Here is a 23,660-nt window from a genome sequence, read left to right as displayed (position 1 = left end):
CTTTATGTGCTGCAGGTCTGCTGCAGCATCATAACTCTAGGGCCCAACCAATCTTACTTTTCAGTCTCCGTCTTCACTTGTCCTCTCATGCATGCAAGCGCTGTCACCGGCTTTGGCTTCAGCAGTGGTAGCGTCCTGCTTCACGGCATTCAGATTCTGTGACCCTCCCAAACCTGTCCTCAGAGCCACCATAGCCGCCGATGCTTCAGCCTCGATCGAACTGCCCGATGATGCATCTACCACTCGCTTCCTTCCGGCAGCGAGCTATGTACACGTGATCTGGGATATCTCTCGGCCTAATGTTCCCGCTCTTCCCGTCACCGACGACCTCATCCCCGTCAACGTCAACTGCTGCGTCGTGAAGCGTGCCAGCGAAAGTTCGACGGCTCCTGGACCATCTACAACCTCTCCCGCAACCACATCGCGAACTGACATCATGGCTAGCGTGCGTTGAGCTTGCCTAGCTTCACGCCCTGCTTCGTGCCCACCTGTCCTGACGGAACCTAACAGCATGGCGTTCCTAGAGCAGCCTCCACCGTTGAGCGCACCGAGCAGGCTAAGCAGAAGGAGCTGCAACAGATAGACCAGTACAATGACTTGGTCCGACTCGTAAACACGAAGGTGTCCGAAAAGCAATACACTGCCGAAACTCTGGCTCTGGTCTTAAAGCTTCTTACCCAAAATCCCGAATACTACACCATCTGGAACCACCGCCGGCTGATCCTGCAAGACACGTTCAGAAATGCCCTCGCAGAGCCATCGTCCGCAGAATCTTCTCCCGAATCAACTGCCCTTTCTCCGGGTCAACAGACTATCCTAGACCACATCGTTAACGATCTTCGCTTTCTCGTGCCTCTCCTTCTCAAATTCCCCAAATGCTACTGGATTTGGAACCACAGGCTCTGGCTGCTCGAGCAATCTACTCAGCATTTACCAGCCAGTCATGCACGACACCTCTGGCAAGAAGAGCTCGGCCTTGTTGGCAAAATGCTTAACCGAGACAGCCGCAACTTTCACGGTTGGAGCTACCGACGTATCGTAGTAGCACACCTCGAGCAGCTTCCAGCGGCAGAGGTGAAAGGCACGACAAGCATGGTGGAGCCCGAGTTCGCCTACACGACCAAGATGATCAACACCAACTTGTCCAACTTCTCCGCCTGGCACAACCGGAGTAAGCTAATCCCGCGACTGCTGGCCGAGCGCAACGCCGACGCATCCGCGCGCCGTGCCTTCCTCGCCGCGGAGTTTGCGTTTATCCAGCGCGCGCTGTACACGGACCCGTACGACCAGTCACTGTGGTTCTATCATGCGTACCTCATGAGTACTGTTGACCTGCGTACGCCAACTGATGCACGCATTTGCTTCGAACTCAATAGTGGTAGCAGCTTGCCGGAGGAGACGTGCGAGGAGCAGCTTGAGAGCATCAAGGACATGATGGATGGTGCTGAAGACTGCAAGTGGATTTATCAGGCGCTGTTGTATTGCGCGCTTGCGCTGAAGGCGGTTAATCCCGACAGCACGAGCGTGTCGGATAATGAGATGACGGTGTGGTTGGCTGAGCTGAGGAAGCTAGATCCCTTACGCTCGGGGAGATGGGATGACTTGGGCAAGATGCTGAAACTTTAAGTTTGTGGGTTTCTAGGTAGGGTAGACCATTGAGAATGCTACTTTGACTGTCAATCAATCACTTACTCGGAGCAAGAGCATACAAAATAGGTTCATTGTTGAACGTTTGGAACCTGGCTTCGCCTCAGCTAAATTAATGCTTTAATGCGACACCAGCTTTACTTTTTTTTTAAGGGCGAAGTTTATATCTACAGCATAAACAGCGCAACGCAGCTCATAGCTAGTCGTGGAGCACAGCGCATAAGCAAGCGGCAAACAAAGAGGCGGCGGGTCCGACGTGGCATGAATGGGCGGGCAGGCGGGCACGATGACAACGGTAGCCAGGCAGTCTGTCGTGACGCCTATGCATTGCTGATCCTGCAGGGGAAGTGCGACAGCATGTCGGCATACCTAGCCAGCCATGCAAAACCCGCACAGAGCACTTCTCCATGGAGCACAGTACAGCTGTTTCCCTGCTTTGGTAAGTTCGGTATTACGTGTCAGGCTGAGTGATACGAGACGGCGGGGTCGACTTGGGTAAGGCGCCTGCTACTACGTCGAGGTGGTCCTGAAACATCGGCGCGTGGTTCTGGGTTGTGGTTTCTTGTCTTGTTCGTGTGCTGGCTACTGTGGTGTGCTGGAGTCTGACAGCAACGGCTTTTTTCCTCCGGCATATTGAAGTTTTCTGAATACACGCTGGCTATGGGGTCAACTAGATCGCTCTGTTTGTTCGTATTTCCAGTTCCTAGAATTTTTCATTCTGTCGAGGACGATGCCATTCCGTTGCATGAGAATTGATGGTCATCTCAATGGCTACGATAAATTGCTTCGATAACTGCTCCTGGATCGCTGGCCCCAAGAACCCTTGTCCACTACAAACTCAAGTCCCGGATAATGCCCACCCCTCAACTACATATCAAGTAAAATCTGCTTTACTACAGAGTACTCTTTAGGTAGTTACAACAAAATATTACACAGCATCTAGTAGTCGCCAGCTAAACATATGAAGGTAAAAAGGTAGTATGCATAATAGCATATATATATATACCAAATCTACAAAAGTACTTGTAAAGAATATTTAAGAGTAGGAAGTTCATTACTTAGTCTTATAGGTGAATTATCACGCCAGGTGAATAAACTATTCGCGGCCTAATTCTACTTCCTGTTCCCTTAACCTATATTAGACACAATACTAACTTTCACACAGTGCAATATTGCTGCTGGTATCCAATACTAATCGGGCAATCACGATCTTTCTCTCACTTTCACTTCACTACCCCCATCGACCACCTAGAATATATAAACCAACTCCACTGTCAACTTACATTACAGACCACAACAACAACTCCTCCTCATACCACATCCCTCTCAATCCACCAGAAAAGAATCAGCATCACCATCACCATCAACACCAAACAACCCTAAACAACCCCACATCACCGGCACCCAAACACACACCATCCAACCATGTGCCACACAGCACACACGCACTTCACCTGCACCCACCACCACACAACCATCACGCTCTGCGCCCACGCCCTCGCGCCCCTCATCCACACCGCCACGACCTGGCCCTTCGCCGCCCAGCCATGCACGCACGGCCTCAGCCGCGCCCACGACATCACCATCAGCACCGCGCGCAGCGACCGCCCCTGCGCCTCGTGTAGCTCGTCTACGAACGCCCTTGGACGTGCGGCTTACCCTGAGATTGACGTTTTTGATCTCGAGGGCTCGGTGCGCCGGTGGGACGCTCTGGATGCTGCTGCTGCTGCCCCTGCTACTACTACTGGCGCCACGACTGGTACTGGTGCTGCTGGCGCTACTACTGCGCCCCGAGAGGTAGGGAAGCTCGGGCTCACGGTCTTGGTTGATGAGGCGTTGGCCGTGGACCCCTATGGGTGGACTACGGCGGGTGCTAAGAAGGGCGAAGCGACTGGGAAGATGCGGGAGCGCAATGGCAGGACCTTGGCGAAGCTGTGATGGGGCAGTTGAGGATAATGTCGGTATTGAAGTTGGGGATGGGGCGGGGTGGAGATTTCTTATGGCTTGGACGGGAAAGACTGCTTGAACGGATGCCTAACTGAGAGGCATTGGCGACCGGGTGGGAGATGCAAAACTCAGCGAAGCTGAGGGGTATCCATTTTTTGAAATTTGAGCTGCCACAATACATGCGTTGGACAGCGGCACACACTCATGCCCCGGGTATACCCCAAACCGGATTTCGATGACCATACTCCTGACACCGCGCGAACACAGCAGCACCTACATACATCAATACACCTGCCAAAAGCCGCGGGACGACTACCTAGTCGTCGGCTCTGTCGCGCTTTGGCTCCATGTCTACTTGGAAAGCCCTTCGCTCGACGGGCGGCGCCATGCTGACGTTGTTCTCGAGGACCCAGCGCCGGACCTGGGCTTTGTTGACGACCGCGTCGGCGGTGCCCTTCTTGCGGTGCTCGAGCACGTGCATCTCCTTCAGCGTCGCGACAATGTCCTCCAGCATGATATACGTAGCGTCGCTAATGTCGCGCAGCGTCAGCGTCTTTTTGGCCGGGCAGCCCAGGATGTGCCGCGCGATTGTGGCGGACCAGTACGCGACGTAGCCGCGGCGGCCGAGCTCTGAGAGCGCTGCGTGTGTCCTTATAAGCAGTTGTTCTAGCTTGTACGTGTATGTGTGTGTGACTAACGCTTCTCTGGCCCGCCAATGCGGTCCTCTTTCCTGCTGAGCTCGTAGCTGACCCCCATGAGCATCTGCCCCAGGCCTTGGCGCTGCCATGGCGGGAAAACCAAGATGCAGGCCAGGTTGTTGTTATCCCAACTCATCTTCTCCTTGCTGAAGAAGCCGATGACCTGGCGGGCGCCCGTCTCGGGGTGTGTGCTGACGAGCAGGTAGTAGAGGAAGGTGGTGACATCGTAGAAGACGGACTTGGTGTCAAGGAACAGCTTGGCGAAGAGCGACAGGTTCTGCGAGTACAGCTTGTGCGCCTCGCCGTCGACCTCGTGGATCGAGTAGCTGTCTTTGGCGTAGATGCGCGTGCCCGGCGGCGCGGCCTCCTTGAGCGGGCACACTTTCTGCGGTTCTCGCGTTAGGCTCTGTGCGCATCCATCCACCCATGCACTCACCGTGTGGCCCAGAAAGGGTATTATCTCTTTCGAGTACTTGAAGCACCATTGGCACACGTACAGGCGCTCGATCTTGCGGCCGACCAGCTCCTCCGGGTAGAACGAGGGGTACCAGGGCTTGACGAGCAGGTCGCCGAGCACGACGTTGAGCACGTTGGGCTCCATGGCCGGCCGCTTCTGTTGCGTCGGCGGCGGCACGGACCTGGAGGGCGTCGCGTCGGCTCCGGCGGGGGCATTGGGCATGCTCGCTGCTGCGCTTGCAGTCGCGGATTCGGGGCCCATGGCGGGCAGGCGGGAAGCTGGTTGCCGGGGGGGCGGGTGGTGGCCGCGCCGTTCACATGGTGGGTGGTGGAGGTGCGATGGCGGGTTCGGGAACCGCGCGCACTGGCGCGGGGGGGAAAGCCTCTGGGTGTGCGTGCTGTTCACGCTGCTGCTGCTGCTGCTGCTGCTGCTGCTGTGCTAATTTAGGATCTTGAGGAGGTTCATCGAGGCTTGCTCGCGTGCGTGGTTGAACCGGTAGGAGAAGCGTAGAGTTTCCCCAGACGGATCAAGGCAAAAAACATAAATGTATATATACAGATGATTGCCTCTTTGGTGGCGCGGAGGCAATTGATCTCTATCAAGACATGGAAAGACGAGCTTGTATTGAGCTGGTCTCTTCGACTGCGGACACGACTATTTTTGCATGCAGAGGAACCCGATAGGCACACGGCCTTTCCCTGTACAAAGAGGTCGAAGCAATATGGGAGCAGAGAGGGGCAATGGAGATCACGGGCATTTGAGCCCCGGATAAATGCCGGGTCATGTAGCTCCGATGGAAATGCACTTGGATCAAACACCATACTATTCGTCCACATCCGCAGAGCTCCCTCTTGCCCTCTCGCACCTCCACCCCCGCCACCGGTATCAGCATTCCCTTGTCAACATGTCCGACCCGCGCGAGACCTGGGCAGCCCTGCAAAGGAGGCTGGTACAAGCCCAGCAGCAAGGTCCGTATCGCGCTGCCTCGCTCTGCTTTGCCATTGGCGCTGACGATCACAGGCCAACGTTTCGGAGGCGGCGGTCAGCCACCAAAGGCCCTGGGTGGCCTGGTTGGTCTCGTCCTTCTTGGTGGCGGTGTTATGCTGGCCAGCAATTCTCTTTTCAACGGTGCGTATGCGCCTTTGCGACGCAGTCGCCGCCCGAGCTAACTCATGATGTAGTCGACGGTGGTCACCGCGCGATCAAGTACACGAGAATAGGTGGTGTTGGCAAGGAAATCTACAGTGAAGGTATTACCTTGGGCTCCCTCAGTCTTGCCGTACATCAAGTTGATGCCCCCGCCTAGGCACCCACATCCGCATTCCGTGGTTCGAGACGCCCATCACCTACGATGTCCGCGCAAAGCCCCGCAACGTCGCCTCCCTTACCGGAACCAAGGACTTGCAGATGGTCAACATCACCTGCCGTGTCCTGTCCCGTCCCCGCGTCGATGCCCTTCCCCAGATCTACCGGACACTCGGCACCGACTACGACGAGCGTGTCCTGCCCTCCATTGTCAACGAGGTGCTGAAGAGCGTTGTCGCGCAGTTCAATGCCAGCCAGCTTATCACTCAGCGTGAGAATGTCAGTCGGCTGGTGCGCGACAACCTGGTGCGGAGAGCGGCGCGGTTCAACATCATGCTGGACGACGTGTCGTTGACGGTAAGCCCACCGCATGAGCCTATTTAGCGCGCTTAGTTTGACTAACAACTTCAACAGCACCTCGCCTTCTCGCCCGAATTCACTGCTGCCGTCGAGGCCAAGCAGGTGGCGCAGCAGGAAGCCCAGCGCGCCGCCTTCGTCGTTGACAAGGCCCGCCAAGAGAAGCAGGCCGCCATTGTCCGCGCGCAGGGTGAGGCCCGGTCCGCGGAGCTCATTGGTGATGCCATCAAGAAGTCGCGCAGCTACGTCGACCTGAAGGAGTTCGACAACGCCAGGCAAGTCGCCGGCATTCTGCAGAAGAGCAACAACAGGATGTACCTCGATGCGAGCGGCCTGGGCTTGAACATCAGCCAGACTGGCCAGGAGAAGAACGGCAAATAGATGTGGACATGAGCATATGTGGCTGCTGAGGGTAATGGGACTGGTGGTATGAAAGGCATTTTAAAGTTTAAATGTGTAAAAACGGGCGCAAACCGCCGTGGTGTTGTCTAGCGAGGGTATGATTTTCTGGTTGGGACACATTCCGCTCTTGTCCAAATATATCCTTGGATGACATTCCCTTCAGATGTGTGACGATGAGCCGCGGCATCCAACCGTATCATGCCGGGGATAGATTTAAAGAAAAGTGCAACGTTACGCCACTTCACCACTTCCACACACAAAGCAATCGGTCGTAGAAGCTGGTGCTCACGACGGTCCTCTGCCCGCCCTCCTCCCCAGACGCAAGGGGCTGCACATCGCTCCCATAATTCATGCTCTGATGCTCCTCAAAGCTAGCCAGGACCTCAAACTGCCACTCCTCGCCCTCATCAGGCGACGAAGCACGCAGCCGCAAAACGCGCGCACCAGCATGCATGCAGCTCGCCAGGACGACGAACTCGCGCTGCTCTCCCCCTGCTGCAGCTTCGGGCGTAATGTCCTTGAGGCGCCACACGCCGCCGCCGAGATCCGCTTCCGCGAGCACGACCGGCCGCCGGACGCCCCCGCCTCTGCTGCCGCTGGGGTCCGGCACCCGCAGCAGGCGGACACGGTCATCGTAGCTGCCGGTCAAGAGCAGGTTGGGGCCTGCGAGGGGGAGGATGGCCGTGACGCCCGCGGCGTGGATGCGGCGGTCCTGCCATTGCGCGGCGGGGGGCTCGTCGGCTATCAGCTCGATGAGCTGCTGCCTGCTACTACTACTGCTGGTGGCGGTGATGTTGTTGGCTTCGGTGACAGTAGAGGGGTCGGGCAGACTGCGGAATTTGAGCGCGCTGTCGTCGCCGCCGGTGTAGAGCGCCGTGCCAGCGGGAGCGAAAGTCAGGAACCAGGCCTCGAGGTCATGAGCCAGGAGGGGGGCGAGGCAGGGCGTAAAAGCCTCGGGGTCGGGGTCCGCGTCTGTGGCGGGGTCGTCGGGCGAGGGGAGGGCGCAGAGGTGCGCGCTCCCGTCGGCGAGGGCCAGGCCGGCCAGGAGCGGCGTCCGAGGGTGCCAGGCGAAGAAGGTGATCAGTGAGTTTTGGGGGAAGAGTTGCAGGGTGCGCAGGTGCTGGATTTCGGGGTGCTGCGTGCGGGAGACCCGGTACAGGGCTAGGGAGCCGGTGGACGAGGCGGCGCCGAGGAGGGCTGGGTCGCCGTGGGCGGGGGGCGTGAAGTGGAGGTCGAAGACGGCGAAGGGGGTGGGGAGGGTTCGGATGAGCTTGCTGAGGGGTGTTAGTTTGTGGGTTTGTATATGTAAAGAAGGTAATCTTGAGATGTAAGTTGAGAAAGACAGCAAGGAAATAAAAAGTTGGAAATAGATGGAGTAATTCAAGAGAACTAAGATGGAAATTTCTTACGGTTCATCTCCGTCCAGCTGGAAGAGTAATAGGCTCCCGCTTCTCTGCTGAGACTTCTTCTCCGTGTCTTCTGCAACCTCGCCCGAGTCTTCATCAGCACTTCGGTCGAGATAGTATGTTCCCACGACGAATAGGTCCCGATGGCCGGGAACGAATTCTATGCAGCTCGGAGGTAGCTCCAAGGTCAAGGAGTGCAGAGAGCTGATTGATGCCATGTTAGGGGCTTCAAGAGGTTATTACAACTTTGTTGATCCAGTTGTTCTATGCGTACCTACGCGGAACACCAGCAGTTTTCAAGGCCGATCTGTATCGGGCTAGCGCGTGTATGGATCGGGCCGCTTGACGACGTTCAGCGATCCACGATCCTTCCATCATCCCCGCTCCCCCGCTCCCATCAGTGCTCAGGAATAAGCTTAACGAGTCAAGCTTCAGACACCCTGCAACCCAGGCTTTCGGTCACTCGACCGACGTCGATGAAATGCTTCAAAATCCGCGGCGGGCTAGCCCGACTCCGCGCCGCTGCGAACGGCAAGGGCCCCGCGCCGTCTACTTTATCTTGGGAAGCTTGTCGTCAGCCACGACGAGTCCGCTTCCTCCCACTCTGACGTCGGCTCCCCAGATACCGACATGTATTCCATCCTTCCAATTGGTGTTTTGTCACCCAAGACATCATCAGGGATCTAGCTTTCTTATCAACAGCCACCATCATCCTTAGCGCTGTCTTACTTATCCATGACTTTTTGCTGACAATAAAGCGTGAACTCTAACTTTAAAACAAAGCGGGCACGCGACCGCCATGGGCCGGCTGCTTTTATTTTGACCTCAAAACGTCCTCTTGTTAGTTTGCTGCCATCCATGAATCCCCCAGCGAATATGGACCCGCAAGAAGACCACGGGATAAAACATGACCCGACCTCAGCACGTGCCGCGAACAAGGGCTACATGCCGGTACCTTTTCATTGTACTCTTGCTTGGCAAAGACAGACTGACCCCTCTAGATTGAGCACTATGGACTCATCGGAAACATGAGGACGTGTGCTCTCGTTGCTACTGACGGTGGCCTGGATTTCATGTGCTGGTATGTCGTCATGCCTCTTTGTTTCCGGCTCTACCGGGTTCAGTTAGAGTTTGACGATATCCAGGCCAGATTTCGATTCCCCGTCTGTCTTTTGCAGACTTTTGGATAAAGACAAGGGCGGCCACTTTACTATTAGCCCCACCCACTCCAAAAATATCACCACAAAACAGCAGTATCTCCCCAGCAGCAACATTCTCCAGACGAGATATCTCCACGACGAAGGAGTGCTCAACCTGGTTGATTTCTTCCCACGTCCCGACACCAAATCCTTGCTGCGACACGTCAGCAGCGGCGCCCCGCTGAATGCGATAAATGGTCCACTTGAAACCACCAACAATCTGAAAAAGTGGCTCGTCCGTCGGGTTGAATGCATCAGAGGAGATGTTGACGTGGATGTGGAAGTGTTCCCCGCTTTCAGTGAGTAGAGGCAACTGGCTATCAGACCAGCAGCTTACTGACTCTGTGCAGACTATGCCCGAGATAAGCATACAACAGAGATTATCAATGAGAACCGAAGAATTGAAGCCGGTGAGCTTCCTCAGCGGGTGATCTTTAAGTCTGAAGGCATCGCGCTGGAACTAAATGCCACCTTGGACTGTGGCGACACTCCTAAATACGGCTGTCCCGCAATCTTTTTCAAGAAGAAATCCGAAGAGACATCTCTTGGAGAGGGGATCACGGCAACATTTCACCTGCATGAGGGCCAAGCTGTGTCCTTCATCCTTCGCGATAGTCCGAGGGCAGACCTTGGTGAACCCACTGAACATATTACCACTGACCTGCTCGATCGAATCCAGAAAGACACACAAAAGTTCTGGTTCACATGGATCTCCAAGAGCAAGTACAAGGGCCGATGGCGAGAAGTCGTGTCGCGCAGCCTGCTCCTGCTAAAGCTGCTCACATACGAGCCGACAGGCGCCATTGTCGCGGCGCCCACCTTCTCCTTACCCGAAGACTTTGGCGGGGCGCGCAACTGGGACTACCGGTTCAGCTGGGTGCGCGACAGTTCGTTCACCATCTACATCTTGCTACGAATGGGCTTCAAGGAAGAGGCCGAGGCCTACATGTCGTTTATGACGGATCGTTTCCGACATTCCCGCACGAAAGAAGGCGCGTTGCCCATCATGTTCAGCATTCGGGGAGATACAGACTTGCCGGAGATCGAGCTCGAGCACCTCGAGGGCTACCGCGGCAGCCGGCCCGTCCGCATCGGTAACGGCGCGGCTTTCCACAAACAACTAGATATCTACGGCGAGCTGCTCGACGGCATCTACCTGTACAACAAGTATGGCAAGCCCGTGTCGTACGACCAGTGGTGCTCAGTGCGCGAGATAGCAGACTACGTATGCACGATCTGGCAAGAGACGGACATGTCGATCTGGGAAGTGCGAGGCCGCACGCAAAACTTCGTCTACTCGAAGATGATGCTCTGGGTAGCGCTAGACCGCGCACAGCGGCTGGCCGAGAAGCGCGCCTTTCCGTGCCATCAGCGGCACGAATGGCTGCGCGTGCGCGACGACATCTACGAGGACGTCATGCGCCGCGGCTTCAACCAAAGCCTGAACTGCTTTATCCAGAGCTACGAGGAAAACGAGATCCTCGACTCGGCCGTCCTCATTGCCCCGCTGGTCTTCTTCATCGCCCCCAACGATCCGCGCTTCCTGTCCACGCTGGACCAGATCTTAAAGCCCCCCGAGAAGGGCGGCCTCACGAGCACCGGGCTCGTCTACCGCTATAACTGGCTCAAGAGCGACGATGGCGTCGGCGGCCGCGAGGGCGCCTTTTCCATGTGCACGTTCTGGCTCGTGGTACGTCGCACGATTTCCTCCCCCTCAAAACCCATTCCCTCGTCGCTCACTAACCCCACGCACAGGAAGCGCTGACGCGCGCCGGCGCCTTCGACAAGAAATACCTCGTCAAGGCCATCAACATCTTCGAGAACATGCTCTCCTACTCGAACCACCTGGCTATGTTCTCCGAGGAGATCGCCCGCTCCGGCGAGCAGCTGGGCAACACGCCCCAGGCCTTCAGCCACCTCGCCCTCATCAGCGCCGCGTTCAATCTCGATCGCGTCACGGGTGGCTCGGGCGGGGTTTGAGGGGGAGCAGAGTTGTGCGTTGTTGGTTTGGTTTGGTTTGTCTGGATGGGATGGGAAGGGGTTTGCTTGCAGGTTAGGTAGGTAGGTGCTAATGCTGACTATGCTATGTACGAGACGGTAATGAGGAAAGCAAGCGAGTGTAGCTTTAGGCACCGGATAATTTGCCCACCCCCTTAAGATATTTTGCCCACCCCACGTGATAGCATCTACAGAGTTATATAATTTTTTTCTACTCTTTAAAATTTTAGGTCTCTATACCCTTATAAGCACCTTTATACCCTTCGGATATTTTATTTTTAAACTCTCGTGGATAGTCTAGTAATCATATATATCTATACCTCTATACCCTTAAAGAATACTCTAGAACTCGTATATATTTTTAACGTTATATCTTTTTTTTTTTTTTTAAAGTACTATTATACCCTATATCTTTTTACCTTTATAACTACCTAAGGGGTACACTGTAGGTATCGTAGATTTAACTCAACATATAACTAAGGGGTGGGCAAATTATCCGGGATCTAGCTTTAACGCCTTAAATAATCTGTGACGTTACCAAACACAGGGTATCAGACAAGGAACTCAGCGTTGATAAAAAATAATCATTTGTCTATCTGGGCCATCTGTCCTGAAGCCGCCACCACATACATACCTACTCTACCATGGCCAAAGAACCCATCCCCCGCCCACGATTCCTCATAGAGCAGCCTCCCAGGACCGGCCCACCGACCCACCATCCATCCATTCATCAACCAGACAGCGCAACTATACAAAAGCCTCCGCATACAAGGGCAGGAGAGTTAGTTATCTAGAAGGAAGTGTGCGTGTGCGTGCGCGCGCCCGCGCCCACCACGACCAATGCACTCACTCACTCTAATCCCATCTGACGACGCATGCCGCATGACGTCCCCGAGAGAAGATGAAGGAATACATAAATAAAAAACAAAAACAGAAAAAGCCGTGGGAAGCAGAGACGATATCTTCCGAAACTCCATCCGTGTAGCTGACCCCGCCCGTTAAACCACCCACCTGCCCACCATCTTACGCCGTAAAAATCGCATCGCGTTGTGTTTGAACTGTTGAATCCCTGTGGTAAAGAGACAGTCAGACAGACAGACAGACAGGAAGGAGACCAATCCGTCTCTACCAGCCACATCGTGTCTGAGTGATTGAGTGATTGATTGATCAGTTGATCAATTGCGTCGCTTAAACGCTGGGACCGCGCCCCTGCGCATGCGCGTTCTGCAACTGGTGCAAGAGGCCCACGATGCCCGCGCCACCATTATCATCCGCGTCATCGTCGTCTTCGCCATCGCCACTAGAGCCCTGCGGGAACCACGACTCGTCGATGCTATGCTGCTCGTTTGCAGCGGCCTGGCCGGCGTAGAAGCCCTCGCCCATTTGGCCATGGTGCGTGTTTGGAGGACTAAAGTTCGTCTGGGCGGCCTGCTGGGGCGAGATGCGAGAGTTCAGCACGTTGGGCTGGTGGCGTGCGTCTAGGAGGATGGACTGCATGGGGGAGGAGTGCCCGTCTAGTTGGCTGCGCCGGTGGTTGTGGCGTTGTGTGGCGCGCTGGTTGGGCGCTGCCCTACCTGCTGCAACTGCTCCGGCGTCCACTCCAGTGACTGAGGCAGCCAAAGGTGGGAACGCGGGCGGGAGGTTGAAGTTCGACTTGTACATGCCGCGCGGGTCTGGGTTCTGGCCGTATTCGTGCATGAATCCCATAATAGACGCATCCAACTTTCCATCTTTTGCGGCAAAGTACTCCCGACGGAGGTCGACATGAGCTGGGTTCGGCGTCTGGCCTCCCTTTGCGATGTTGTCTGATGTCTTCTTGAAGTCAAAGACCGCAAATGAACAAACATGGCCAAGACCATCCACATGGACAGTGAACTCGCGGAAGAAGTCGACGATGCGGTCACTGCACTTCGGAAGGCTAGTGTAAAGAACCAACGGAGCCAGGACCATACTGAGTATCTCTTCCAGGAAGACCACAACACGCAGCTGGTACAACGAAGTAAATTCCTTGCGGACGTCGTCGGTGTGGAGGCGATCACGCCATGTCGCCGGGCAATAGTGTGTGCAGTTGATGACTTGCTCAAGAGCGTATTCAGGATCAAACACAAGTTCCTGGGCCGTGACCATGCCTCGAGTGATTGCAAATATAGGTGTAAGGACACCCAACCAGAAGAACACCGTTTGTCCTGGAGTGATCTCGAATTCGACCAGCAGCTCAGGGTAGAGAAGCGACGCAATACCGAGAATGGTAATCACTGAGCCGAGAATGAAGCTGATGAAGCTACAAAGCTTGTCCGTTTTAAATTTGGGAAACTGCTGCAGATAGCGGTCGGCGAAAGGATATGCCATGTTGCGGCGACGTTTAAAGAGATGGCGTAGTTCATTGAATTCACGGAATTTCCATTCGGCCAGGGGCGTGAACATCCTAGAACCTAGTTGAGATGGATCGCTTCGGTACTCCTACGGATACGATTAGTCCTGTTAACAACAAAGTGACGATCGGTTACTCACACTAAAGTACCGAAGAAAGTAAGATATGAGGTAATAGGGTGCATAGAAAGGAACAAGCAGAAGACTCATCACTGCGAAGGTTCTGAACCGTTGGCTTAGGAGCTCTATCATCGTGTTTCTGTTCCTTGATTGAAGGATCCTAGGCTGAACCTGACCGTCCGAATCGAAAACGAAACCAACCAAGCAGACTCTTAGCAGCTCTTCCATCGTCCTCGAGTAGAACTGACGTTCACCGATGAACGGCAGAGGTACGGTAAGATTCAAGACGTCTTTGTTGAACAACGCAATCAGAAAGTTATCCTTTCGCATGAGGCGGTTGGCAATGTCATGTGCATCCATGCGTTGCTTGGAATGAGCGCCAACGGTTCGGCGGACCTCAGCTGACACGTTCTCCGCAGTACCCAAGTTAGAATCACGTAGAGCCATAAGCCTACTGACAACTAGCTGCCATGAGGCGGTCTGGATGTCACTATCTGGGATGTCGAGGAGGTGGTGATAGAAATTGTGAACGTGCCAAAGACTGGGGGTGCGACTGAGCAACTGGATAACTCGGAATACCCAGTAGACGGCAAAGAGCCACAATAGAAAAAGCTTGAAGCCGTGGACTTGTTGAGCGCATTTCGGAATGACGATGTCGGTCAGGGACTTCGCATGGAAGATTTGCTTGTACTGGATGCAAGATGTAAGGGTGAACAAAAGTCCAGCAAGAAATGCAAGTCTCAACAGTTCAAGGACTTCAGTCAATATGATGGACCAGATACCACGACGAATGTAATAGTCATAAACTTGGGCAAGGAATCGGTCCAAGTTCTGAACATTGACCCAACGCCACATAGCTTCCTCCTTTGGATCTGAGAAAATAGCACCACCTCCGCGTGGTGCCTTTCGCTGTATAGGGCGTGGAACGGGACGGTCGTCATCATCATGCAGCCGGTGTCGGGCCTTGGTGATGTCCCACTTGGCGCGAGTGTTCCGGGTAGAAGGTCCGGGCACGGGAGAGGGTAACCGTCCGGATACAGGAACTCCCTTGCGGCGACCATCATCCTTGGGCTTTTCGGTTGCCGCTGGGCCAAGCAGGAGAGACTCTGGCACATCATCGTCTTCCTCGGCAGCTACAGCATGAGGCGGCGCGTTGCGCATCCATTTGGGTCGGTTCTGAGAAGGCATGGCAGGCTGAGACTGACGGCGGCCAGCGTTGTTGCCCAGGAAAGCCGTGCTCTCTGTGGTGATGTGGCTATCCGCTCCGTCGGCAAGCATGTTGTCTATGTCGTTGTCGAAGAACTGCGCCTCGAGGTTCGCTTCATCCACAGCATGTCCCCCGTGATCCTCGCCACTAGCGGCCCTCCTGCGCTGGTTGTATTGGTCCATGGGTTCGTAGACAGATTCGTCGTCTGCGGAAGGGAGGAGACGGGATAGGAAGTTCGAGGCCATTTCGTGGGGCTGCTGTCGGTGAGGCAGGCGCCTCGATCCAGGCTCGGGAGGAGCAAAAGAGCGGCGCAGGCTGAGGACGAGGCAGAGAGGGTAAACGGGCGAAACGGAAACGGTGGAGATGGGCTTGTTTGTTTGTTGTTGTTGTTGGGGTTGAGTGAGACTGAGCTCAAGCTCAAAGGTGAAGCTCCGGGTCTCAGTCACGACGTTGTGGTGAGTGACGGCGGCGGCGTCTCGGGGCCGGGGCAGAAGACAGCCTTCAGCCTGGCAGATTGCGGGCCATGCGTGGGCTCGTGACACGGGCAGATCCAGTGATGGAGAGCAGCAGGTGAAGAGGCGTCGTCAGGATGGTTACCTTAGCTATCGATCGCGGTGACGCGCCCTTCGGCCCGCCGTGGGGTCACCGCCTGCGAGTCGCCTTCTGACTTGGGTGCGCGATGGTCGCTTGCCGCAACGTCAGCCCGAGTCAACATGCCCTAGCATCAAACACTCCCGCCCACCAACCATGGCCGACAAGCACCTTAGCAACGATGAGGCAAGCCTCTCTTTCCCTCCATCCTGCGATTTCCCCTGACTGACTGGTTGCGCAGTTCTTCGCGCGTCTCAAGGAACTCTTCGATGTGCGCCGCGAGAAGGATCACGGTACCGTCTACCTGACACAGAAGCGGAGTATGTAGCCCGCTATTACTCTTTTTATCCCCACGCTTCGCGCCAAAATGCCCAGACGCTTACCAATGCTCACAGTGACTTACGATCCTGCCACTGTCGGCAACGCATCCAAGCCCACGGCCCCATCCGCTCCGCTCACTGACCTCAACCCCACCGAGCCGCTTCCCGTCATCATACGCGCGACCAACGGAAAGTCCAAGGAGCACCGCAAAGAAAAGGTCAAGCTGAGCACCATTGTCGTGCCGGACGCGCTCGAGGGCTTCTATGCCCGTTATGCCGATACGTGCAAGGCCGGGATGAGCGCGCTGAAGCCTAGAGATCGCAGTCGCAGGAAGAAGGACAAGCAGCGGAAGAAGAACAAGGCGGCAGCGGCGACGGCTTGAGCTCAGGAAAAGAAAGGCGCTGGGAGTTCTTCGTTGGGATATGGCATAGAATAAGGAAGATGACCGCTGGCGCGCGTTCGGAGTGGCGCGCGTGCGAGACGGGCGTTACATGCATTGATGCGCAAATATGCGGAGATATATACCTTCTTCTGTTCACTACGAAGCGATCCCTCCAGCATTTTATTATCGAGGCGGAGGGCGCAGGCCGTACGCTTTCGGTAGTAGGGAAAAAAGCATAAACATCATCAGGCCGTCCTAGATGCAGGGCGCGTTTGTATTTCAGCACAACAGTCGCCAATGTATAGGGAATCTACGGTGTGTTTACGTCTACCAACTAAACCGATTACGAACAATCACGCGCACACAGCGAGCCAAGCCCTCGCCCATTATGATAAGCATCAGCCACTTCTCCAGAGCTACTGGAAGGGCCCTGGATACCCCCTCCCGGTCCACTACCACCCCCTACTGGCAGCCAGTTAGCACTTCAACCAATACTTTAAAGCTCAAGCCACTCCGGATTTATAACGAGCCGCAACACAACGTCGCTGACTGGACTGATTAGGCTGCAGGAACATATTCGCTGACGCGAGTTATATGCTAGATAAAGCGTAGTGCAATACGATCGTGAAAATGCAACAGTAAGCATGACGAGTTAATTGGTTCCTGTGAGCCTTTAACCCCAATACCTGGCTAGTAAGGTAGAAAAGCCGTGGCGCCGTGTTGTTTGCACGCATCCTGGCATGGCCTATCAGGAGGCGGAACGGTCCCGAGCTAAGTAAATCGTGTCAGCGGCCAGCCGCAGCCAACCAGCCGGTGCGATTCCTGCGAACCTTGGTGGCGATAAAGCGTGTGCAGCCGTGCCGCGCGGCAGGGGTCATGGGAGACCAGGGTGTCACGGCATTAAACGGGAAGATCGCTAAGAAAAAGCAGATCAGATGGAATTGCCGTTTGCTTAGAGCAGCGCATGCAGACCGGACTGCTGAAGCCTGAAATGTCTGGGTATGACCGAAACGAGATAATAGGAAAGCAAACCCAGGACGAAGCCGCGCCAAGATCATACTGTGCTCGCTGTCCGAATTTTGCCTCTAGTGCACCAAAAGAAATAAAAGACGGAATTTTTGTATCATAAACCGATTTCGCTCCCTCATGCAAATCCAGAAGTATCCACCCACGATGATATGAGAGAGAAAAAAGAAAATCGAGAAGATAGCAGGCGCTCTACGACGATCATCGAAGTTCGTCCGAGTGCCAAGATTTTTTTTACAGAAATGGTTTTCAGCCCTGCGAGGGCACCTGCTGCGGCGACGACTGCATCATTGGTGGCCGTTGCGGACTCTGTCCAGGAACGGCTGGCCGGACGGGCTGGCCGCCTTTCCAATTGGGGAAGAGGGCCTGTAGTTTAGTGTACATCTGGTTAAGGGCCGGGGGTGAGGATGGGATGGCCATGATTGCCGGACCTGGAAGCGTGGGTTGGTTTGGCTTTGTTGCACGCTCAGCGGTAGAGGCGAGGTAAGACAGGTTGGATTGCAAACGGCGCATGCAGCTGTGCAACGGAGCAATTAGCATGCGGCCAGGGCGACGAATGGATGGGCGGCACTCACTCAATGTATTCCTTGGACGCCACCTTGTTACCGGCGTCGGGCGCGGACCCGTCTGGGTTCGGCGGCGGCTGGCCGACAAAGCCGCCCTTGCCTTGTTCCTGGAGCTTGAGGATCTCCTGCAGCAGCTCACGGTTGATGTCGAGCAGCAACGTCACCCGCTCGCGCTCCTTGGACTGGTTGGCGTGGGCGCCCGGCGAGGCGGGTACGGCTTGTGCGACTGGCTTAGCGGGAGTCTGTGCCTTGGGCTGGGCCTGAGGCTGGAGGTTCACCGGGGCGGCCATGGAGGGCGACGGGTCGGGCGGCGAGAAGCTTTGCTGATGCTGCGGCTGGTTCTGGGGAGTGGCATACGGCGAGACGTGACGGGGCGGGCTGACGGTCTTGGCAAACTGGGCGAAGTGGTGGGCGGAGGACACGGGCGGGGCCGAGACGGGCGTGGAGAAGGACGCGGTGGTGTAGGGAGTCTGGGGGACTGGGGACGCGGTCAGTACCTAGGTGGGCGGCAGGAAGCATGGCGTGGGTGAGACAGGAGCTCAGGCCGGATGGGGAAGGGCGGGCATGCAACTCACCTCGCGGCGACTGCATCATGACCCCACCGGGCCCGGTAGCGGGACCCATGCTCGAGGCCAGCGGGAAGGCGGCGGCGCCATTGAACTGCTGGTGCTGCTGGTGCTGCTGCTGGTGGGCGAGCTGAGGCGTGGCGACCTGGCTTCCGGCAAACGACTGCGGGGGCGGCGGGTGGTGGGCGGACTGGGCATGCGCAGGCGAAGTGGTCACAAAGTGCTGGCGAGCATTGGGCTGATTAAAAAAGGACGGGTTATAGGAGTCCATCTGATTCATGGCCGCGTTCTGGGTGGTCGTCCTGCTGGGTATGGTTGAGATTGGATCTTCTTGCGCATGGCGCTAAGGGGCGCCCGCCGCCAGCATGGGCCTGGCGCCGTCAATCATGGCGTCTCCAGGCCCTCGACAGCCCGCTTCTCAATGCTCCAGCAACAATCTACTACATATTCCGACAAGCACGCGCCCCTCGAGAGCCTCCCGCTCAATTTCTAATGCGTGCCTGCATGCAGCCCGCCATAAAAGAAGAACGCCAGCAAGGCCTCCCGCTAACGGTCCGAAGCCATGTGGAGCGTGGAGCGAGCACACCCTTGAACCACCCCCAGCTTGCCCGCGCCCGCCAGTGGGGAATGCTCGTGTGGACGACGCAATCTGAATTTCCCCTCCGCTCGACCGCCAGCTGGTCGATCATCTTTCCCTAGCGGCATGCCGTGGGACGGTGTAGCAATAATACGGCCAGCGCATCACCTGCCCTTCCTTACCACCACTCCGCTCTGATAAAGATGCCTCTGTATCGTCCCCATTGACATTGCTTCTGGCAACACAAAGACGCATCTATCCTCGCGAGAATGCTGTGCTCGTCACCAACTCTGGAACCCTAAAGTCCGGCGTAACGGCGTCCCAAGCGAAAGAATCTATGCAAGCAGCAAAGCGTCCCCACAATAGATATCACGGTATTCGAGTACACCTTCGTCCCGGGACGATGCATCCATGGACTTGCTTAACCTACGTACTACTCGTAGGGATGGTTCAAGATGCCCATCGTACCGAACAACTTAACCTCAGTTGACTGAAAGTCTAAGCGGGGACCCGTGACCCTTTGCAACAGCGACGGTATAACAATAGCAATATTTCCGGTTTGATGAAGGCTCATCGCCCAGAAATAAAATGAGCTTATGGCATATTTCAGCTCTTTCCATTCGCATCGGCTACACGAACCCCCAGGAGGCTTTAGGCTTTTGTTTCACCCCGAGCTTCTGAGGACAGCAACTCACTTCTTCTGCGACGTTACTGATTCACTGCACTAGTCATTCTGCACGCAAATCAGGGTCCTCCATGACTAGCATCCAGGCGTCCACCGCGGCATGCACAATACGAGTCGAGACTTGTTACCTGTATGTAACAGATATGCAAAGTTACTAGGTAGGAGAGGTAGGTTTAGGTTATATATACTGATAGTGAGCGAATTCGCGGCTTTTCCGCCCTTGCCCGTGCCAGCATCCGACACGCTAGAAAATAATTTGGAAAGGCACGGAAGAGGACAAAAGAGCGCATCCCCGGTACGAAGCAAGAGTGGATACGATATTCCTGCCATTGAGGATTTGGAGGCCGGAAAGATCTGGACCACGTGCACGGCTCCGCCACTTGTTGTATAATGAATCATCGAGCAGTAAGTTTTACTTCAGCAACTCCCTCATTTGCCGCGGAGAAAAGAGGATGGTTAGCCTGCTCGAATGAGTCGCATTGCATTGCACGAAAGAGCCAGGCATCAGTATGAAGTCGGAGCCAGCAGCCATGGTGGATGACGTTGGGGCGTACAGTGAATTAACAGCCCCGAGTGCAGATGACTTCCAGCTTCAATGCCAACATGTAGGCGCTGACGAAAGGCAAAGACATTGGCAGCAAACAAAGGCGTGGCCGCAAATTGGTGGAAAAGTCTTGAGGGCAGATGACCGTAATAACTGGGGGCTGAGCGCTGAGGGCAGGTTTTGCAAGCGCAGAGGCGCCTCAAGTTGAGGGCGGGAGGGCTCATCAGCCGCAGCACCGGCCGCGACATGGCCGACTCCAAAAGCTCGCTGCTGTGCCGCGATTCCGCGAACGCCGAGCGAAGGGACCCCTCCCGGTTCATTTTCTCAGGCTCAACCACTTCGGGCGGCCCCCTAGCCGCTCTCGGCTAGCCTCGCCAACGCGTGAATCCCGCCCTCAGCCTTATGGCCCAGATCAGCACCCCGTTTCTAAAGATGACTCGGCTTGCGAAGGCGCTGCCGCATGCCAACGGCAGCCTGTGCGCCAATGCCGCACACCTTTAGGAGCTGCGGCGGTGACTGAGTAGGAGCCCAGCCGGATTGTCTTCGTGCTCCCCTAGGTTGGTGATTGAACGGCTGGCCTCGTGCACCGTCATAGTGTCTTTCACCCTCATCAATGCCATGTATAAATTTCCTTCGACCCAAGGCATCCTTTTTTCCTTGTCCCACATCCACAACAAAGGCAAAGCCACTACCTCTCCATCCACCTTCCAACCGAATTCTCCATTGAATTCTCCATTTCCACTTTCCACAAAACACTTCTTCTTTTACATACACACTTCTACCAGATGTACACAACGAGAGTAGCAAGCACCTACTCGGCCCGCCCCGCCGCCCAGGCACTCAAGGCCCTCAATGGCCTGTCTCGGTCGGCCGTCACCGTAGTGACCCATCGCCCAGGCCTCATCGCCATCCAGCAGCAGCCCTGGACGACAAGCAAGCGCCACTTCTCCGCGACGCCGCAGACACAGATCCGCGAGTTCTTCCCGGAGAAGGAGACGGACAAGGTCCGCAAGACGGAGGCCGCATGGGCGCATCCGATGTAAGTCTTTTACCTACCCCTGGTCCGTCTCGGGCCGGTCCCCTGTCCCGGAAAGCGCCCAGGCAGCTGACTCTTCCCGTCTCCACAGCTACACGCCGGAGCAGATGAAGGCGGTCACGGTGGCGCACCGTGACATGCGTAACTGGTCCGACTATGTCGCGATGACCATGGTGCGCATCCTGCGCTGGGGACTTGATCTGGCGTCCGGTTATCGCCACGGCACGCCCGACAAGCCTTTCCATATGACGGAGCGCAAGTACATGGTCCGCAACGTCTTCCTTGAGAGCGTGGCCGGCGTTCCGGGCATGGTCGCCGGTGTCCTGCGCCACTTGCACAGTATGCGCCGCATGAAGCGTGACAACGGATGGTAAGTGCTCACTGGCTCGCCGGACCTGGGGTGTGTGGCAAGGTCTTCTTCGTCACGCTCTCTGTAGGATCCTGCACTACCCGTTGTTTAGCATTAATTGACTAACATGGTTTCTTTGCCACAGGATCGAGACCCTTCTCGAGGAATCCTACAACGAGCGCATGCACCTCCTCACCTTCCTCAAGATGGCCGAGCCGGGCTGGTTCATGCGCGTGATGGTACTCGGCGCGCAAGGCGTCTTCTTCAACGCCCTGTTCATCTCGTACCTGATGTCGCCACGCACCACGCACCGCTTCATCGGATACCTGGAAGAGGAGGCAGTGCTGACGTACACGCGCGAGATCGAGGACCTCGACGCCGGCCTCTTGCCCAAGTGGGAGAAGATGCAGGCGCCCGACATCGCCGTCGACTACTGGAAGATGCCCGAGGGCCACCGCTCCATGCGCGACCTGCTCATGTACATCCGCGCTGACGAGGCTAAGCACCGCGAGGTCAACCACACGCTTGGAAACTTGGACCAGAAGAACGACCCGAACCCCTTCGTTGCCGAGTACAAGGACAAGACGAAGCCGCATCCCGGCAAGGGCATCCAGTACTTGAAGGCTACCGGCTGGGAGAGGGAGGAGATCATCTGAGTGCCGTTACTGAATCGGAACGGTAATTTCAACACTTGTGTTATTTGATTTCAAACGACGGGCGTAAAAGGATTGGGATTTGTACTTAAGATACTCCACTCACGGCTTGGGCATGGCATGGCGCAGGCGTTGGGAAGAAGGCTTTGTTTTTTCCTTGCCATTGTTCTTCCGGCAATGTCGCCACTAGCGGTGGAATTTAGAGCTGCAGCATTCGCTAGCACACAACACTTTGCATTTCCCGGGGGTTTCTGTTTTTCTTTGTGCTCGAGCACACAGCATCCGACTCTAGTCCGCGATTAGAAGCACCGAGCTTACGAGCATGCTTCGTCGTGCACACGCTAGACGTAACGGACCGGTTGCTGACTTCTGTACGATGGGATGGCTTTAACAATACGAGTGGAATGCGGACGGATACGGTACCAGGCTTTCACTTCGAAGACAATACGCTGGCCGTAATTGGACCAGACGAGGATTCCCGAGTATTTCTATTTGTATGCGCGACATTCCGAACTCCGAACTCTCTTACTGGTTTTGGCGTCCAGTGTGAGATATGCTTGCCGGGCACCCGGTTTGTCCCACGTCCGTATTATCTGCTGGAACAAATGTACTGGTACCGGTCAGAGGGAAGGTCCTCGTGGCAAAGCAGATGCCATCTTGTAGCGCCAGGTCATCGTTTACGAAGTAGAGTAGGAGTAGAGAGATACGACACGAAGCTGGCCTCAGATTGCCTGTCAGGCTGTGTCTCGTGGGATTGGCGGGCCGTTGGTCCCTCCTGTCAGCCACGTGGGGCACGGGAGAGGAATCAGCATGTGCTTGCTCTGGCCGGGGCTGCGGCGCGAGCAACGTGTCATGGCTACCTAGGTAAGCCGGCAGTCGGCCTCAAGATCAAGACAAACAGCTGCTTTCAGATATGGAATTCTTTGTCTCGCCCAACGCAGGGAGCACGGACGTGGCGAGCACAGGGATCGAGCGGGATGGTCTCGAATGGGTAAGAGGATAGGCAGGCCGCGTAGCAAGGCCGGGTACCTATCGTGATGCGCGCTGAGCCACGCACTATTGCGGAAGCTGCGGAAGCGGGGGCGGGTCCAGCGGATTCTTAATAAGCCGTGGAAGGAACTGGGAAGTGCTCGTCGTGCCGCGTGTGCACCGCCACGCTGGGCGGTTTCTGGGCAGCTGGTCGGGGGCGGGGTGGCGGGGCGGGGCGGACGAGGAGGATGGGGGCCGTGGGGGCCTCGAGCTGAAAGAAAT

General features: G+C 55.9%; 13 protein-coding genes across 13 annotated transcripts; 6 read left to right on the top strand and 7 right to left on the bottom strand.

The window, feature by feature from the left end:
• Positions 1-510: 510 nt before the first annotated feature.
• On the top strand, positions 511-1,783 carry K452DRAFT_330663 (uncharacterized protein; the record flags this gene model as incomplete). Its single annotated transcript, XM_033545119.1, has 1 exon — positions 511-1,783. A coding segment is annotated over one exon (1,116 nt), but the record flags the coding sequence as incomplete, so codon positions are not given.
• A 991-nt stretch (positions 1,784-2,774) lies between these two features.
• K452DRAFT_330661 (uncharacterized protein) lies at positions 2,775-3,585 on the bottom strand (the record flags this gene model as incomplete). Its single annotated transcript, XM_033545118.1, has 1 exon — positions 2,775-3,585. A coding segment is annotated over one exon (612 nt), but the record flags the coding sequence as incomplete, so codon positions are not given.
• Positions 3,586-3,910: 325 nt separating this feature from the next.
• K452DRAFT_217636 (uncharacterized protein) lies at positions 3,911-4,971 on the bottom strand (the record flags this gene model as incomplete). Its single annotated transcript, XM_033536303.1, has 3 exons — positions 3,911-4,233; positions 4,293-4,677; positions 4,729-4,971. The coding sequence occupies 3 exons, from the start codon at positions 4,969-4,971 to the stop codon at positions 3,911-3,913; spliced, it is 951 nt and encodes a 316-aa protein (XP_033402872.1).
• Positions 4,972-5,562: 591 nt separating this feature from the next.
• On the top strand, positions 5,563-7,080 carry K452DRAFT_314377 (uncharacterized protein). Its single transcript, XM_033543749.1, has 5 exons — positions 5,563-5,717; positions 5,770-5,877; positions 5,931-5,999; positions 6,056-6,411; positions 6,469-7,080. The coding sequence occupies exons 1-5, from the start codon at positions 5,654-5,656 to the stop codon at positions 6,790-6,792; spliced, it is 921 nt and encodes a 306-aa protein (XP_033402871.1). The 5' UTR covers positions 5,563-5,653; the 3' UTR covers positions 6,793-7,080.
• Positions 7,055-8,437, bottom strand: K452DRAFT_261405 (uncharacterized protein; the record flags this gene model as incomplete). Its single annotated transcript, XM_033538578.1, has 3 exons — positions 7,055-7,546; positions 7,625-8,087; positions 8,223-8,437. The coding sequence occupies 3 exons, from the start codon at positions 8,435-8,437 to the stop codon at positions 7,055-7,057; spliced, it is 1,170 nt and encodes a 389-aa protein (XP_033402870.1).
• Positions 8,438-9,020: 583 nt separating this feature from the next.
• K452DRAFT_261404 (glycoside hydrolase family 15 protein) lies at positions 9,021-11,714 on the top strand. The gene is made up of 5 exons (XM_033538577.1): positions 9,021-9,170; positions 9,221-9,300; positions 9,365-9,717; positions 9,769-11,108; positions 11,174-11,714. The coding sequence occupies exons 1-5, from the start codon at positions 9,078-9,080 to the stop codon at positions 11,396-11,398; spliced, it is 2,091 nt and encodes a 696-aa protein (XP_033402869.1). The 5' UTR covers positions 9,021-9,077; the 3' UTR covers positions 11,399-11,714.
• Positions 11,715-12,604: 890 nt separating this feature from the next.
• Positions 12,605-15,358, bottom strand: K452DRAFT_217399 (uncharacterized protein; the record flags this gene model as incomplete). The annotated part of the gene is made up of 2 exons (XM_033536282.1): positions 12,605-13,876; positions 13,928-15,358. The coding sequence occupies 2 exons, from the start codon at positions 15,356-15,358 to the stop codon at positions 12,605-12,607; spliced, it is 2,703 nt and encodes a 900-aa protein (XP_033402868.1).
• A 456-nt stretch (positions 15,359-15,814) lies between these two features.
• On the top strand, positions 15,815-16,736 carry K452DRAFT_314373 (uncharacterized protein). Its single transcript, XM_033543748.1, has 3 exons — positions 15,815-15,890; positions 15,946-16,024; positions 16,100-16,736. The coding sequence occupies exons 1-3, from the start codon at positions 15,861-15,863 to the stop codon at positions 16,405-16,407; spliced, it is 417 nt and encodes a 138-aa protein (XP_033402867.1). The 5' UTR covers positions 15,815-15,860; the 3' UTR covers positions 16,408-16,736.
• Positions 16,737-17,080: 344 nt separating this feature from the next.
• On the bottom strand, positions 17,081-17,573 carry K452DRAFT_2706 (uncharacterized protein). Its single transcript, XM_033538998.1, has one exon. It carries the CDS (start codon positions 17,463-17,465, stop codon positions 17,193-17,195), a length of 273 nt encoding a protein of 90 aa, XP_033402866.1. The 5' UTR covers positions 17,466-17,573; the 3' UTR covers positions 17,081-17,192.
• Positions 17,574-17,682: 109 nt separating this feature from the next.
• K452DRAFT_293623 (uncharacterized protein) lies at positions 17,683-18,845 on the bottom strand (the record flags this gene model as incomplete). The annotated part of the gene is made up of 3 exons (XM_033541600.1): positions 17,683-17,950; positions 18,009-18,477; positions 18,575-18,845. 3 exons carry the CDS (start codon positions 18,843-18,845, stop codon positions 17,683-17,685), a joined length of 1,008 nt encoding a protein of 335 aa, XP_033402865.1.
• A 1,429-nt stretch (positions 18,846-20,274) lies between these two features.
• Positions 20,275-20,815, bottom strand: K452DRAFT_2693 (uncharacterized protein). The gene has a single exon (XM_033538934.1). The coding sequence runs from the start codon at positions 20,689-20,691 to the stop codon at positions 20,332-20,334; it is 360 nt and encodes a 119-aa protein (XP_033402864.1). The 5' UTR covers positions 20,692-20,815; the 3' UTR covers positions 20,275-20,331.
• Positions 20,816-20,828: 13 nt separating this feature from the next.
• Positions 20,829-22,874, top strand: K452DRAFT_282142 (uncharacterized protein). Its single transcript, XM_033539540.1, has 3 exons — positions 20,829-21,410; positions 21,499-21,777; positions 21,902-22,874. Exons 1-3 carry the CDS (start codon positions 21,157-21,159, stop codon positions 22,410-22,412), a joined length of 1,044 nt encoding a protein of 347 aa, XP_033402863.1. The 5' UTR covers positions 20,829-21,156; the 3' UTR covers positions 22,413-22,874.
• K452DRAFT_2687 (uncharacterized protein) lies at positions 22,532-23,435 on the top strand. The gene has a single exon (XM_033538904.1). The coding sequence runs from the start codon at positions 22,814-22,816 to the stop codon at positions 23,402-23,404; it is 591 nt and encodes a 196-aa protein (XP_033402862.1). The 5' UTR covers positions 22,532-22,813; the 3' UTR covers positions 23,405-23,435.
• The last annotated feature ends 225 nt before the right edge of the window (positions 23,436-23,660 follow it).

This window comes from Aplosporella prunicola (genome assembly GCF_010093885.1).
Source record: "Aplosporella prunicola CBS 121167 unplaced genomic scaffold K452scaffold_1, whole genome shotgun sequence".
In the NCBI taxonomy this organism is placed as follows: Eukaryota; Fungi; Ascomycota; class Dothideomycetes; order Botryosphaeriales; family Aplosporellaceae; genus Aplosporella; species Aplosporella prunicola.
Note: the sequence above shows the minus strand (reverse complement) of the source record. Positions and strands in the feature narration are given on the sequence as shown.

What these genes read in the sequence shown, in the direction of transcription:
- K452DRAFT_314377 (XM_033543749.1), top strand. Translation starts at nt 5,654, where the DNA reads ATGTCCGACCCGCGCGAGACCTGGGCAGCCCTGCAAAGGAGGCTGGTA. An exon ending in GGTACAAGCCCAGCAGCAAG is followed by an intron (nt 5,718 to 5,769) that starts GTCCGTATCGCG and finishes TGACGATCACAG; the next exon opens with GCCAACGTTTCGGAGGCGGC. An exon ending in CAGCAATTCTCTTTTCAACG is followed by an intron (nt 5,878 to 5,930) that starts GTGCGTATGCGC and finishes CTCATGATGTAG; the next exon opens with TCGACGGTGGTCACCGCGCG.
- K452DRAFT_261404 (XM_033538577.1), top strand. Translation starts at nt 9,078, where the DNA reads ATGAATCCCCCAGCGAATATGGACCCGCAAGAAGACCACGGGATAAAA. An exon ending in GGCCTGGATTTCATGTGCTG is followed by an intron (nt 9,301 to 9,364) that starts GTATGTCGTCAT and finishes GACGATATCCAG; the next exon opens with GCCAGATTTCGATTCCCCGT. An exon ending in TGTGCACGTTCTGGCTCGTG is followed by an intron (nt 11,109 to 11,173) that starts GTACGTCGCACG and finishes CCCCACGCACAG; the next exon opens with GAAGCGCTGACGCGCGCCGG.
- K452DRAFT_314373 (XM_033543748.1), top strand. Translation starts at nt 15,861, where the DNA reads ATGGCCGACAAGCACCTTAGCAACGATGAG. An exon ending in AGCACCTTAGCAACGATGAG is followed by an intron (nt 15,891 to 15,945) that starts GCAAGCCTCTCT and finishes CTGGTTGCGCAG; the next exon opens with TTCTTCGCGCGTCTCAAGGA. An exon ending in CTACCTGACACAGAAGCGGA is followed by an intron (nt 16,025 to 16,099) that starts GTATGTAGCCCG and finishes CAATGCTCACAG; the next exon opens with TGACTTACGATCCTGCCACT.
- K452DRAFT_2706 (XM_033538998.1), bottom strand. Translation starts at nt 17,465, where the DNA reads ATGATCTTGGCGCGGCTTCGTCCTGGGTTTGCTTTCCTATTATCTCGT.
- K452DRAFT_2693 (XM_033538934.1), bottom strand. Translation starts at nt 20,691, where the DNA reads ATGAACCGGGAGGGGTCCCTTCGCTCGGCGTTCGCGGAATCGCGGCAC.
- K452DRAFT_282142 (XM_033539540.1), top strand. Translation starts at nt 21,157, where the DNA reads ATGTACACAACGAGAGTAGCAAGCACCTACTCGGCCCGCCCCGCCGCC. An exon ending in GCCGCATGGGCGCATCCGAT is followed by an intron (nt 21,411 to 21,498) that starts GTAAGTCTTTTA and finishes CCGTCTCCACAG; the next exon opens with CTACACGCCGGAGCAGATGA. An exon ending in ATGAAGCGTGACAACGGATG is followed by an intron (nt 21,778 to 21,901) that starts GTAAGTGCTCAC and finishes TCTTTGCCACAG; the next exon opens with GATCGAGACCCTTCTCGAGG.
- K452DRAFT_2687 (XM_033538904.1), top strand. Translation starts at nt 22,814, where the DNA reads ATGCGGACGGATACGGTACCAGGCTTTCACTTCGAAGACAATACGCTG.